Genomic DNA, 14658 nt, shown 5'->3' with positions numbered 1-14658 from the left:
TCAGAAGGGACCCTCCCTAGTTTCTTGGGCTATAAAGGTGGCGGGGGGGGAGAGATGTACTTTCAGACTTGCAAGATTCTGTTAACATAACCTTACAATAAAGTTAGAGCTAGTACTTCTGGGTGTGCTTCTTGTTTAGATTACCTCTCAAGGCCGACAATTGTGCACTCCTGACATACAATAACTTTTATCTAAATCCTCTTGCATTGGCACAGTAGTTACAGAAGATGTCAGAGTGCTTAGGACTTAGCAACAATGACCATCTATCAACCGTCCAAAACCAAATGACACATTATTACTAATGTTTACAAGTGCCAGTGATTGCTAAGTTTCATTAATTACCTCACTGCAACCAAACATTTCAGGAGAAGGGAAGGATGACAACTAAATGATATCAAGCACAGGGCTACTTCATTAAAACAATTATTTAAACTACACAATCTTACCGATGTGCAGGATGATAAACTACTCCAGTTATTCCATTAATATAATGCTTGCTAAAGTTGAAAACATGGCTCTCTTGGTAGCTCTGATTTGTTCCAACACTAGATCAAGAGAAGATTCAGAATTTATTTTATGAAATGGGATTCCCAATAAATTATTGGTAGACACATTAAATCATATTTACCTCACCAAGTAGCTTTTCAGCTCACCACGATAATTGATGACTAACAATTCAGCTGACCACTGAGCACTGGCTTTGTATTCCAGGAAGATCAATCCTGCAATGGCATCAGTCAAGTCCCCTGGGAAACTAGTGTCCTATTCCAGAATAAAGATTTAAAAAAAAAATTTTTTCAGCAAAGAAGGCTTCAAATGCTAGAAAACATTTTCTAATTGAAACCAAGCTTTTTAAAAACCAGAAATTAAATCTCTCAATAGTATATTATTAAAAGTGAGCCTAACATTTTATAGAGAATATGTATTCTTCAGTATTACTGTTTAGAAATTTCAACATGTAATATTATTAACACTTATTAATGATAGTTAACAAAGTAATGAGTAAGTGAAAATTCTTCCAATAATTAGATGCTTTTTCAAAACCCATCCCTTCCTGCATTTTTTCAGTGTTTGATAACATGCCTGTTAGAAAAGCTTAGTTAGTATATTTATGATTCTTAAAATTATATTGTGGCAAATGAGATCTCTGATCCACAAAAGGATGTCTGTCTTCCAATATCAAAATACAGGTATTAGTGCTAAATGATGTTCTGTTTGGAATTATTATTTTAGAAGTCTACAAGAGCAGCAATTCCAGGCCAACATCAGCAGCCTTGCTGGCACATATAAAATTAAATATACCTTGTTCAAATATCTGCAAACAAAGAATGCAAGATTACCAATATACATGCAAAATAGCATTCAAAAAAATGAGCAATAAAGCACGTACAATGCAAGTTCTTGACCTAAGCCATTAAAACTATAAAGACTAAGAAGGTTCCACTGCATGCTAATTGTACTTGTAAAGCTTGCAAAGGAAAAGAAAATACCGGTTGGATGAGCAAGAGTTCACTGCCGACCAAGTCAAATACTCGAACAGTTCCTGTGCTTTCACCATAGGCAAGCAAAGTGCAATCATGACTCCACGCAACACATCTCCATTGTGGATTAGGATCTTTTGGAACTACGCGGAGAAGAAGGTATGTTGATAAACTCCAAATTACAAATGGTTAGCAAAATCACTTTTTCCAAACTCTATCTCTTGAACTGTTGCATAGCAGATACATATTCCAATGTTCCCTATGGCAAAGTCATTCTAAAAATAACTGGTTTGTTTTATAGCTGTTCTGTATTGAGAGAAGACACAATGTTGATCTGGTCATCTGTGAACCATGGAGTGGAAGTGGGCCAGTGAATCACAATCAGAGATTGAAAGTTCTGAATTATAATGAAAGCACTTGAAAGTTATGGGAAAGGAGGAAAAAACTAGGGCTGCACTTACACAAAGGTGTCTCCACAATCGCTCTCAAAACTATGTTTTTTCAAAAAGAGATCAGAAGATACAATATTGTTGCATCTGCTTATTTTACATCCATAAATGTTTTAAAGAGCAAGTCTTTCAAGTATGTCACTGACTAATTCTTTTACTTTCTTTAGGACAAAGCAATCACATGCTCTACCAGTTGATTTTGGCCTCCCTTATTTCATGGCTGACACAACTTCTATTTCTTTAGATCTGTATGCCTCAAAATCAGGAATAAGATCCTGCACAAGTAGGTTCCTCAATGAACAAGCCATTACTCTGATCCCATAATGTAAAGGCATGAAGCAACCATTCAAAGGCTTGGCATGGTTGCTGCCTAGATATCCTGCCAGGAAGATCTTGGGAGGGCCATGAAACAGTCACACTGAGCTTCTGAGTTGTTATGGCTTATTCATGGTGTGGATCCAGACAATGCATCTCTCATCAAAGGATATGCCCAGACCTAATTCATATGAGCTCTGGCAAAACCTTGTTTTCAGGAGACCAACTAGGACAAAGTTGGCTTATTTTTAGGAATTGCTCTATTGCTGCCATCCTCTTCTAGACACTCCTTTCACATCATACTAACTACAGGTGCAGAAACTTATATATAACTTACAAGGGCCTTAAGCCCCTTCCTCCACAAGCAGCTTTGATTGCAAAGAATGCCACAGTCCTATGCAGAGTTAAAGTAACATAGATTGGAATATAAGTCCTGGCCACTGCAAAGAGCCCATATTTGCTATATTTTCGAGCATTCAGTGCCTTTGCTTTGAACAGAGGTACTGCAACTGGCTGAACATGCAAAGACAAGCACAAAGGAACATTTGGGAGCTTATGAGCTTGCCAAATCCACATTACTAAATCCATGCAACCACTGATGGAATTTGAGAAGCAGATGTTTTTCATGTGCAACACAACTGGGAATATTTTCTCATCAGAAGGTATTTTCATTTATAAACATGTGTTTAAAGAATAACTCAGCCATAAAATGAGCTAATACAAACATATATCCTTAACTATCAAGTCCCCTACCCTTCTGAGGAGTAACCACTTCATTCTGACTAATCCTTCTCCAAATGATCATCTTCACTGAGCCAATGTAGCGTTAGCCACACACAAAATAGTAGTTACAAGTAAACTTCAAGGAAGCACAAGTTTTGTAGAAGGGAACCAATGCTAAAGGGAAGGGGGAATCAAGTATGGGCAAGTTCAATGGGGCCAAAATATTAAACACCTCTTTGTAGAAAAGGAGAAACATAAAGAAACAAAGAGGAAATAGGATGCAGTGGCTAGAAACCAAACTGCAGTTAGAGTTGCATTTGATGGGGTTTGGGTTGTTTGTTTGTTTTTTTTGGCTAAGTTGTAATTTACTTGAAAGTAAAAGGTTACTTACCTTGACATTTCCCAATGACAGATCCAAACTCATCCTTTGCAGACCTGCAACATTTCAATTTGACAGGTAGAAATATATGAAATGCATGTTTTTATGCTTCACAAATGTCTTGATCATTGTCTACGCTACTTTTCAGGGGCTAAGACTGTACGGTAAAAGGAGGCTGGTCCATATAAAAGGATTTCAAAGTGAATGGAAGTGAAAATTAAGCATCATTTTAAATTAATGTAATTATTTCGCCGTTCAATTTAAAATATGAGCATACTTGCCATAATTCACATCTCCTTATATGTCACTTGATGCTCAGTTTAATAAAGGAAAAAGAATGCTAAAAAATGCTCTCAACTCCCCCCTCACTCTATACAGGTAGTCCTCAACTTACAACGGCAATTGGGATGAGAATTTCTGTCACTAAGCTATGTGGTCATAAAGCAGATGCAGGTAGATGCAGGGGAGAGTTGGGGAAAGGGTGTGAGGGAGTACACAAGAGGCACCGCATGGGTCAGGGAGGCTGCACAAGATTGCCTCAGAGGTACCACGTGGGTCAGGAGAATAGGGGAGGGTGCACAAGAGGTGCCACGCAGGTCAGGGAGGGTGGGCAAGAGGTGCTGTGTGGTCAGGGAGGGTGTGAGGGGGTACACAAGAGGCACCATGTGTGGGTCAGGGTGGGTTCATGAGGGGGTGCATGAGAGGCGCTGCGTGGGTCGGCAAGGGTGCATGAGGGGGTGAGGGGGTGCACAAGAGGTGCAAGTTGGGAAGGGTACACAGGGGTGTGCTAGTGGCCAGTGCAGAGGGGCTGGGGGAGGGTGCGCAGGTTGGGTAGACTTACTCCAGCAACTTGCAACCTTCCCTGCCAGCTTCCTTATTGATTTTCTGAGGAAGCCAGCAGGGAAGGGTGCAAATCACATGATCGGGGGCGCTTGGAAACTGGTCGTAAGTGCAAATAGGTTGCCAAGCACCCAGATCACAATCATGTGACCATGGGGGTGCTGAGATGGCCAGAACTCCAAGGACTGGTCATAACCGCCATTTGTTCAGTGCCATCGTAACTTGGAACGGTCACTGACCAAATAGTTGTAGGTCAAGGACTATCTCTACACCAACTTGCTCAAGTCTAATGTACAGCAGAGGGAACACAATGAGGCAAAAAGAAGCTGAATCAGTGTAGCAATTTGTTGCTGGTAGACAACAGACTCTGGGAGGATATAGGGGTTCTCGTGGGCCTTAGTCTTTGCCGTTAAGATTTAAGCAGTGTTTTTCAAACTTGGCAACTTTAAGATGTTAAACTCGGCTGGGGAATTCTGGGAGTTGAAGTCCACACATCTTAAAGTTGCCAAGTTTGAAAAACACTGACTTAAAGGAACTGTGTGCCTTTTCATATTAACAGTAGTCCAAATGTGAGGCAGCAACTTTTTGAACATGCAGGTGAGCAGACACAAACAGTCTTGAATCTCTGCCTCCAATAGCTGTGACATTAAATCTGCAACATGAAAGAAGGGAGCACAATAGAAAGAGGGGGGGGAGATACTTCCATGACAATAGTAGGAGCACACCTTTGGGGTTTGGCTTATGTTAGGGCTGTACAAACTTTTAATGGCCAAGTGCTGCAAAAAGAGGGGAATGATGGGTGAAACCATGTCACACAGGATGAGAGGACTGGGATTTGAGTGGTTTGAAGATACTCTTCAAAATGTTTATAAAACTGAATTAGGTAGACTTAAAACTTACACTTTAGCTTTTGTGTGTTTCAGACCTTAAATGGCAGGAAGCTTGTACTAAGAATTAAAATCAACAAATTTTAGTGGCACGATCATAGGTGGCTTCAGAAGCTGCAAAGGGTAGCAGGAGCCATAAGTTGCCCCTTTCAGTTTTTATTGTTCCTATGCAAAACTTTTAATATCTGCATGCTGGGCAACCACTGTGCAAAGCTCCATTAATCAATAAAATAACCGGGAGGAGAGAAGCGGAAGAAAAGCTAAAATATTGAGTGAACAGCAAAGAAAGTTCTGGAAAGCATTCTTGCTTAAAGAACGTCTTGTCTGCATTTTCCCATTTGATATCTATAAAACCCAAGACTGGGTTTGTATTAGGATTTTCTGATCAATTGTCTTACAGATAAACAATGCAAATCACTGCTTCTTTAACCAGTTACTACAGGATGATGTGATCATCTTCATAAATTATAGCCCATTTTGTGCACAAGAAATATTAACCCCTTAATTCAGCCTAACATACTAGAAGTTATTCAGATAAAAGATTTTTTAAAATAAAAAGAAATTCAAGTCCCTCACCATTCTCAGAATTTATCTTAGTCCTAAAAGCAATATGAATACTAAAACTTAAATCCATGGCAAACAGAAAAGAGAGCTAGAAAGAAATAAAAGAGGTGCATTCTCTTCTATATCTTGGTTGCAAACCTATAAATATATTTGTGCGCAAGTAAGCCCCACTAAATTCATTTGGATCTAGGTGTACAATTGTGCTGTTCTTCACTTACCTTATTTCTATAGTCTGGTCTTGAACAACTGCTAACAGTTTTCCATTGCTACCAAAAGAAAAGGCTTGAATGAAAATCACAAGCTAATGATTATTGCTTCCAAGAGACCTCAGAAATCATTTTATATAGTCAAGTTTAAATACAAGGCAAACGTGAGATAGCCTCAGCTTTTTACTGGCTCCTGAATCAATCCATCCATCCATCTATCTCTGAACAACTAAATTATCTCTGATATTATTAAAAATGTACCCCAAGATTAAATTGTAGATCTGCCATTAAATGGTGAACATGGTATTTCAGAAAGTACTAGGAGCATGAAATACCCTGAGAATATATCTCTCTTTATAGGTTGCACAAAATATATGAGCTGGATTGGATCTGGATTTAATAAAGGGTTGAACAACAGAAATCAGTAGCCATTGTTAACTTAACTCTAAGTCTGATCAAGTCTGGATCTCATACTATCTATGCATTACATATAATAAAAACTGAGAGCACAGGTAAGATGAGGAATCCTATGGCCACCATAAAACTCAGAATCCATTTTCACTGGCAAAATACATTCATATCAAGATCTCCCAAGTCAGAAACTGCAAAGAAATGTAAGTGGCCAACACCAGGATTTATGGAGCAGAGACTGGGGGCCAAGGCTATGAATGAAAAACAACTCTCTATGTAAAGAACAAAAACCAGGATTCTTACCTCTCTCTTTGCTATTTATTCACAAACTCAAATTCCCTATCAGTTTTATCAAATTTGAACTCAGGCAAAAGATTCTTCTTTCAGGAATTTGATATCTTTCAAAAGTGATATATTGAACTCTGGAGGACATTTTCTGCACTGACTTTGATTACAAAGCAAAATTACATTGTTGAAGATTACATATTAAAGCATTTAGTTTCAACCGCAAGAAGTCCAAAGCCAATTACTGTAAAGTCCCACTTTCAAAGGAAAAAGAAAGCCACCTACCTCGCAAGCTCTAGATGCCAATTCATCTGTTTACTGACCAGGCGGACAAAACCAACAGGGAGAGATGATTTTGCACTACTGGAAATACAAATATGCTTATGTTGGAGCAAAAAACATGATGCTTATGAATTTTAATTACAGAACAATTGTTAGAATAGGGCAGATGAATTGTGAGTAGGAGGAATGTATACAAATTCCTCCCCAAATAGAGCTCCTGAACCTATCTTGCATAGCTCTGCGAAATACAGAATGAACACAATATCTGAAATACTAAAAGTGGTTGTACTACCACTTTTGCTATTTGTTTTCCTATTATTTTATCCAGCTGTTTTGTTGCCATCTAATATTATATCTGTTTAAACTATTGGTTTATTGCAAAGATTTATATCCTTGCAAGCAGGATATAAATCACTATAATATTAATAAGATAAAAAGCAATGTACTAAATTCTTTGATCAGAATCATGCTCTCAAGTTATTTTATATATACATACATATACATACACACACACATATATATATATAAAACATTCAGTATCCTGAAATGATGCACAAAAATCCAAGTGCCTTTTTTATTTAACAAAATTTATCTTCAAAAATTACTATTTCAGAACCAAAGATCATTATATCTTCCAAATGCTATTATACACACTAAAAGATAAAACAACACTTCTAAAGTGACATACTCTCAGAGTAACTTAAGACAGAATTCTAGTTGGTTATGCTTAACAATAGCTTACCTGCACCAGAAGTGGCGCAGAAACAATGCAGGGCCTAGAAGAGAAAAATATAATTATCTTTAAAAGAAAGCAAGAGGCTATTTTCTGCAGCTGTTTTGTCAAAGGACCTACGACTTACTTCCTCCACCAAAAAAAAAAAATCTTCTCCAAGTAGTTAGCTCTGTATTTGGGGATATGCATAGAAACAATAAAATTATATTTATCTGCTTTTCATTATTCCCATATCCTTAACACCCTTACCCGCTAGCAATACATATTTTGATACGTTTTCTCCAGTTGTTTTCAAGATGAACACCAAATCTAGAGCACGTGATCTTTTTTCTTCCAGAAAAGGCAGCATGTAGGCAGGAGCAAAAGGGTGCTGATGGTAACACATTAGTCTACTCCTTTTGTGGCAATGGTTTCTACCCTTAACAGTGGGGTACTGTGGCCTACTGCTTATTTAACATAATAAAGAAACTAGTAACCAGGTATATGCACCTACAGTGCATTCAGAAAGTATTCAGACCCCCTTCACTTTTTTCAATTTTGTAATGTTGCAGCCTGATACTACAGTTGTTCAAATTCATTTTTTTTCTCATTAATCTACACTCAGTACTACCATAATGACAAAGTGAAAACAGAATTTTAGAAATGTTTGCAAATGTATGAAAAAGGAAAAACTGAAATATCACATTGGCGTAAGTATTCAGACCCTTTGCAACAACACTTGAAATTGAGCTCAGGTGCCTCCCATTTCTCTTGATAGTTGCTGAGCTGTTTCTACACCTTGATTGGAGTCCACCTGTGGTTAATTAAATTGGTTGGACATGATTTGGAAAGGCACACACCTCTCTATAGAAGGCCTCACAGCTGACAATGCATACTGTATTGGAGCAAAAGCCATGAGGTCAAAGGAACTGCCTGCAGGGCTCAGAGATAGGATTATTACAAGGCACAGATCTGGGGAAGGCTACAAAAAAATGTCTGCTGCACTGAAGGTTCCCAAGAGCACAGTGGCCTCCATAATTCTCAAATGGAAGATGTTTGGCACAACCAGGACTCTTCCAAGAGCTGGTCGCCCGGCCAAACTGAGCAATCGGAGAAGAGCCTTAGTAAGAGAGGTGACCAAGAACCCGATGGTCACTCTGACTGAGCTCCAGAGATCCTGTGTGGAGATGGGACAAAGGTCTAGAAGGACAACCATCACTGCAGCCCTCCACCGATCTGGGCTTTCTGTCAGAGTGGCTAGACAGAAGCCTCTCCTCAGTGCAAAAGACATGAAAGCCCACTTGGAGTTTGCAAAAAAGCACCTGAAGGACTCTCAGACTGTGAGGAACAAGATTCTGTGGTCTGATGAAACCAAGATTGAACGATTTGGCCTCAATTCTAAACGTTATGTCTGGAGGCAACCAGGCACTGCTCATCACCTGCCCAATACCATCCCAACAGTGAAGCATGGTGGTGGCAGCATCATGCTGTGGGGGTGATTTTCAGCAGCAGGGAATGGGAGACTGGTCAGGGTTGAGGGAAAGCTGAATGGAGCAAAGGACAGAGATCTCCTCAATGAAAACCTGTTCCACAGCGCTCAGGACCTCAGACTGGGCCGAAGGTTCACCTTCCAACATGACAATGATCCTAAGCACACAGCCAAGACAACACAGGAATGGCTTAGGGACAACTCTGTGAATGTCCTAGAGTGGCCCAGGCAGAGCCCTGACTTGAACCCTATTGAACATCTCTGGAGACCTGGAAATGGCTGTCCACTGACAGTCCCCATCCAACCTGACTGAGCTTGAGAGGATTTGCAAAGAAGAATGGCAGAAAATCCTCCAATCCAGGTGTGCAAAGCTTGTTGCGTCATACTGAAAAAGACTCAAGGCTGTAATTGCTGCCAAAGGTGCTTCAACAAAGTACTAAGTAAAGGGTCTGAATACTTAAGTACATGTGATATTTCAGTTTTTTCTTTTTAATAAATTTACAGACATTTCTAAAATTCTGCTTTCACTTTGTCATTATGGGGTACTGAGTGTAGATTAATGAGAAAAAAATGGATTTGAATGATTGTAGTATCAGGCTGCAACATAACAAAACTGAAAAAAGTGAAGGGGGTCTGAATACTTTCCGAATGCACTGTACATACAGATGCATCGAATATACAAAAAAAGATCCAGAGAGACCTATGCTACTCTTTCGAAATGAATAAATTAATACCAATAGGACATCACAGAATGCTAAAGGAAAAAGATAGGAGAAAAAGAAAAGGGAGGAATCTTACAAAGCATCATGTTTCCCAATACAGACAGTTCTCACTTTGCAACCACAAGTAGGACTGGCAGCTCCATCGCTAAGCAACATGGTCGCTAAGCAAAGTATCACATGACCATAATGGACTTACAACATCACTTCCCATTTGGTCATTAAGTGAGGCATCACATGACCATGACTTGCTATCTTACTGCTGGCTTCTCCATTGACTCTGCTTGTCAGAAGCCAGGTGTAAAGCATGCAAACAGTGATCACGTGACCATGGGATGCTGCAATGGTCATAAATGCCCACTGGTTGTGAAGCGCCTGAATGTTGATCACGTGACCATGGGGACGCTGCGATGGTCATAAATGCAAAGACTGGTCAGAAAGTTAATTTTTCAGCGCCATAACTTTGAACGGTCATTAAATGGGCAGTCATTAAGCGAGGTCTACCTGTAAATGCTATGCAATTAATATTATACTAGGCTCTGGATATAGTATAAGACAATATCAAATAACAAGCCATGATCTATAACTTTAGTGAACAGTTTGTAACTGCTGTTTTTAAATCTTTCTAGGTTAGTGCATCAGTGAAATTTATAATGGAGTTGGTTTAATGGGATGAACTAAATATTGTAAAATTGTTGCCAGTCTTTTTTTTTTTTCCTGCCCTAATGACTCAAAAAAAAAATGCTTCAGAATTCTGGACTTAATTAACTTGAAATGGCACCAACAACACATGATAAACATATAGAAGCCATAATACTTCCATTCTATAAGATGGGCAACCATATACATTATATTAATTAATTAATTCACACTACATTAATTTTAGCCACATAAGATCTATTGAATAATCAAGCTAGCATATTTACCCATAATCATTCTTGTGATGATAAATGATGCACAATGCTTCCGGCTGCCTCTTGGCTGTAAGAACAAGAAGAGAGTTTTCAGCAAATGCTTTATTTGCAGGACCTTTAAGCTGATGTAGTTTGTGAATTAACTGTTAGGCTGAGCAAGTCTTCAAAACTCTAAGTTCAGCTCTAAGCTGTTTTAGAGAATTGTGAAAGTAAGCTGTACAGGAAATACTTCACCCCAGAGCCAGGTAAGGAAACACAAAACAAATAACAGATTCAATGCTGCATGTCATCCAGGCATGCAATAGGTCCTCCCTTTATCTGTTAAGCATCTCTTTCTTGGGAATATTCCTCAATAAGAAACATAATGTTACAGTCACTAACCGGAAAATACGAAAACAATCCTAATGGCATAAATTATCCATGGAATTTTTAGCATAACAAAAATAAATAAAAAGGACACTGATGGCTTCAGTTAGCAAGGAGTCATTGGGCAGATGCAGTAGGTTACCTTAATCAAGCAGACAAAGAACTTTTTAAAATGATTAATAAATATCAGTTCAGAAGCTGATTAAGCTCCATTGCCCAATACATTTGCTTCACTTTCTTCTTGTAAAAGGTTATGCTGATCCAGGACAGGAAGGTTCTACTAATGAAAATCATAAGTTAACATCACAACCTTTCACGGTGATGGAATGATTGAAGATCATTACTTGTACAATGTACAAGTCTGTACAGAAGATCTGTACAGACAATTTCTAGCTAATGACCAATAACAATGATCCCCAAACAGTCCCTGCAATGATGTAATAGAGGAACCGATAGAAGGAACAGACAGAAAAAGAACCTCTCATTCAGGGAGAAATCAGATGCAGTCCCATAGCAAATGATTGATAATTTTAATAATGCCACAAAGAGGGCATAAATTATTATCTATCTTTCCAATAAGAAACAACATGTCCCTTGTAGAGCCATGCCCAGACAACACCCTCAGGAAGGAAACTTGGCAGGCTCTGTCAGAAATATCAAAAAACCAAAAATCACTACGCTTCGAACAAAAATAAAAATAAAATAAAATAAAAATTTTTAAAAAATGCTCTACATGGAGCTACACTTGAAGAGTAGCCGGAAGCTACAGTTGGCACAAAATGCAGCACCATGGACAGTTTGGAACGCCCCAGGGGGGCACATATAACACCTCTGTTACACAAGCTGCATTGATTGCCTGTTTGCTTCCAGGTCCAATTCAAGGTGTTGGTTATTATCTTTAAACCCTTCATGCCCCAGGACCAGGTTATCTGAGAATCTGTCTCACCCCCATTATATCAGCCCACCCCACTCAGTCCAGAAGAAGGGGCACGTTGTAGACAACACCAGTCAAGGAATTTCGGCTGGCAGGGTCTAGGAAGAAGGACTTTTCTGCCATGGTCCCCGCCTTGTGGAACTACTTACCACCTGAGGTGCAGTCCGCCCGCACTCCCATGGCCTTCCAGAAGAGTGTAAAATCTTGGCTATGCCAGATGGCCTGGGGGCCTGATGAGGGCTTGCATTGTTGCAATTGGCTGGGGGGTAATGGATTCTGTCCCCCCATCTCAAATTGTATATAGTCTTTTTATATAGTATTTTTTTAGCTAATTTAGTATGGATATTTATATTTTTATTGTTTTTAACATTTGGATTTTAATTGTGAGCCACCCAGAGCTACCCTCTGGGGGAGATGGGCAGCATATAAATTTAATAAATAAATAAAAATACACTCTCCAGCCAGTAACAATAATATCTCATTCCTTCTGCCAGATGACCCCCATATAATGTCTAACCCAATTCCTAACCACTTTGGCATCAAAAGGTACCCTACAATCAACATCTGCATGATCCAATGCATATCTAGGATGGTGTCTACTCCACTTACCTACAGATCTTATAAAGTTAATCACAAATAACATTATAACTTCACTTCTCCAAATAAAACTTTTTGTGGTGACTACATAGAGAAGTGGTTTTAATTTTATTTATTCTTCCATATAAAACATTTAAGTTTTACACCTGAAACCTTCCTTTATTTTGGTTTATATAACATCACACTTAAACATCACATATATACAGACAGACAAAAATAAGTAACATCTACCTATCAGGAAAGGTTACTTGGTATAGCATTAATCAATCTGTAAGCTAAGGGAGGTAGAGTAATAACTGAGATTCCATTTGATCACCACCTTCTACGAAATAAACTTCAGTCAACACAATGGTTTTTATATAACATTGCACTCTAAAACTATAGACTTATCCACTTAGATCCTGAGCTACTGAATTTATCAATGGGCACAAGGTTTCTTGTGATATGATTTCATTTATTTAAAAAAATGTATCTTGTGAAACTGGGTTTTATGGAAGTTTAGAAGAAAAGCTCAGTAGTAAAAACCTAATGTATTCAACTAACTTAAGGTAACTACATAGCTAAAGATGATAGGACTCCTGTGAAAACAAAGAAATACTGTAGAGGCATGTGTGATAAGTATTCCACTGAGTATGTAGCAAAAAGCATAAAGGAGACTCAGATTATTGACAACTTTCACATACGCAACATCCTTTTTATATAGAAGCCTCATGCGTATGCACAGAGGTTGCTGTGCAACTGGATGCATGAATCAATCATACGTTTCTTGAAAGTACATATAACCCACAGCATGTTATTTGTCGTGTTCATGCCCAGGATCCCCACATAATACTGCTTCTGTGAAGTTAGAGGTTGCTTTCATTTGGCCATTTAATATTCCAACTGAAAGTTTTCAACTGGCTACCTGTTAATCTAATTTTAACCTATTAAAGTAAAGTCTCCCTCAAATCAAGCTCAATTCCTACATGGTCATGTGTACCTATTATTGACAATAATATAGAAACTTTTTGCTCCTGTTTTCCAGGATGTTTTTTCAGCTTCTAGCCTATAGCCCCGCTGGTCTCCCATCCAAGCACCTACTTAGGTTTTCCAAGTCAGCCTCACATTACCACCTCTTTAAAGATGGGTTGATATATTGTGCATGGCTCATTATTCCAATCAAACCAATCAATCAACTACCCAGAGTTGCTGGGAGTCAGGCAGCATATAAATTTAATAAATTATTATTGTTGGTCACACAGTCAGCCAGTTGTTTAGACTGGACTTAGTGTTTTTATCCACCTATCGAGTCTATTATTATTATTATTATTATTATTATTATTATTTTGTGTGGAAATACAGGATATAGCAGAATATAACTAACCGACTGACTTCTCTGCCATACTATAATGGTTCTTCATCCTGAAGTCCGAAGGACTTTTGATTGACATGATCTTTAACGACAGAAGGGAGCTTATTCTACCATCAGAGGAGGACCTCCAAACTCTTTTGCAACGTAGATATTCTTGCTAAAGTCCCCACGGGCACACAATCAAAACTGGGGCATAAACAAGCGGCAGCCCTTAAGAAGTCAATGACACGCGGTCGTTTCTCACGACCCGACCTCTCCCCTGCTACGTGGCGAGCGCTCCACTGTTCTCGCCGCCAGCAGGCAAGCAATGCATGTGCGGCAACGGCGAAGAGACCCACCTGCACCTCATTCTCCGGCGGCCACTCGGTGTTGATCAGCAAGTCGTAGAGAATGTTATCCTCTCCATCCTCCTCATCCTCCTCTTTTCTCGTCTTACAGCCGCTGCTCTCCTCTTTCTTTCCCCGGGCGGCAGCCATGACTGTACCGAGCTGGCCCCGCTACGGCGGCCTGTAGCGGACAAACCAGGCCAGCAAAGATTTCTCTCTCTTAACGCTTTACAGTCCCTGCTCAGAACAGTTCGGGGCTGCGCTCGCGATCCTGGGACTCTCACTCCTTGAGCACAATCTCGCGCAATCCAGGGTCAAGGTGGATCAGAAAGCCGTCAAGAACTCAGGGGCTGCTGTTGCAACTCCCCTTAAAATCCATCCTGTAGTTTTGTGCCTCTGGAATGGACTATTCAGTCCTTGCAATAGAG

The 14658-nt window shown here is 39.3% G+C and overlaps 1 protein-coding gene across 1 annotated transcript in view; it reads right to left on the bottom strand.

The window, feature by feature from the left end:
• Positions 1 to 14658, bottom strand: part of NBAS (NBAS subunit of NRZ tethering complex) — a 191603-nt gene extending 176945 nt beyond the window's left edge. Inside the window, exons 1-9 of the mRNA XM_088135940.1 lie at positions 14243 to 14658; positions 10669 to 10723; positions 7565 to 7598; positions 6826 to 6903; positions 5857 to 5904; positions 3360 to 3403; positions 1491 to 1624; positions 629 to 762; positions 447 to 545 (exon numbers count right to left, since the gene is read on the bottom strand). Coding sequence (XP_087992066.1) covers positions 447 to 545; positions 629 to 762; positions 1491 to 1624; positions 3360 to 3403; positions 5857 to 5904; positions 6826 to 6903; positions 7565 to 7598; positions 10669 to 10723; positions 14243 to 14380 — 764 coding nt within the window. The 5' untranslated portion in view covers positions 14381 to 14658. The remainder of the gene's footprint in view (positions 1 to 446; positions 546 to 628; positions 763 to 1490; positions 1625 to 3359; positions 3404 to 5856; positions 5905 to 6825; positions 6904 to 7564; positions 7599 to 10668; positions 10724 to 14242) is intronic.

Source organism: Python bivittatus, unplaced genomic scaffold (genome assembly GCF_059951505.1).
Source record: "Python bivittatus isolate LINGU-HERP-01145 unplaced genomic scaffold, Pbiv_v1 ctg000020_np1212, whole genome shotgun sequence".
In the NCBI taxonomy this organism is placed as follows: domain Eukaryota; kingdom Metazoa; phylum Chordata; class Lepidosauria; order Squamata; family Pythonidae; genus Python; species Python bivittatus.
The sequence above is the reverse complement of the archived record's forward strand: the minus strand, read 5'-3'. Positions and strand labels throughout refer to the sequence as shown.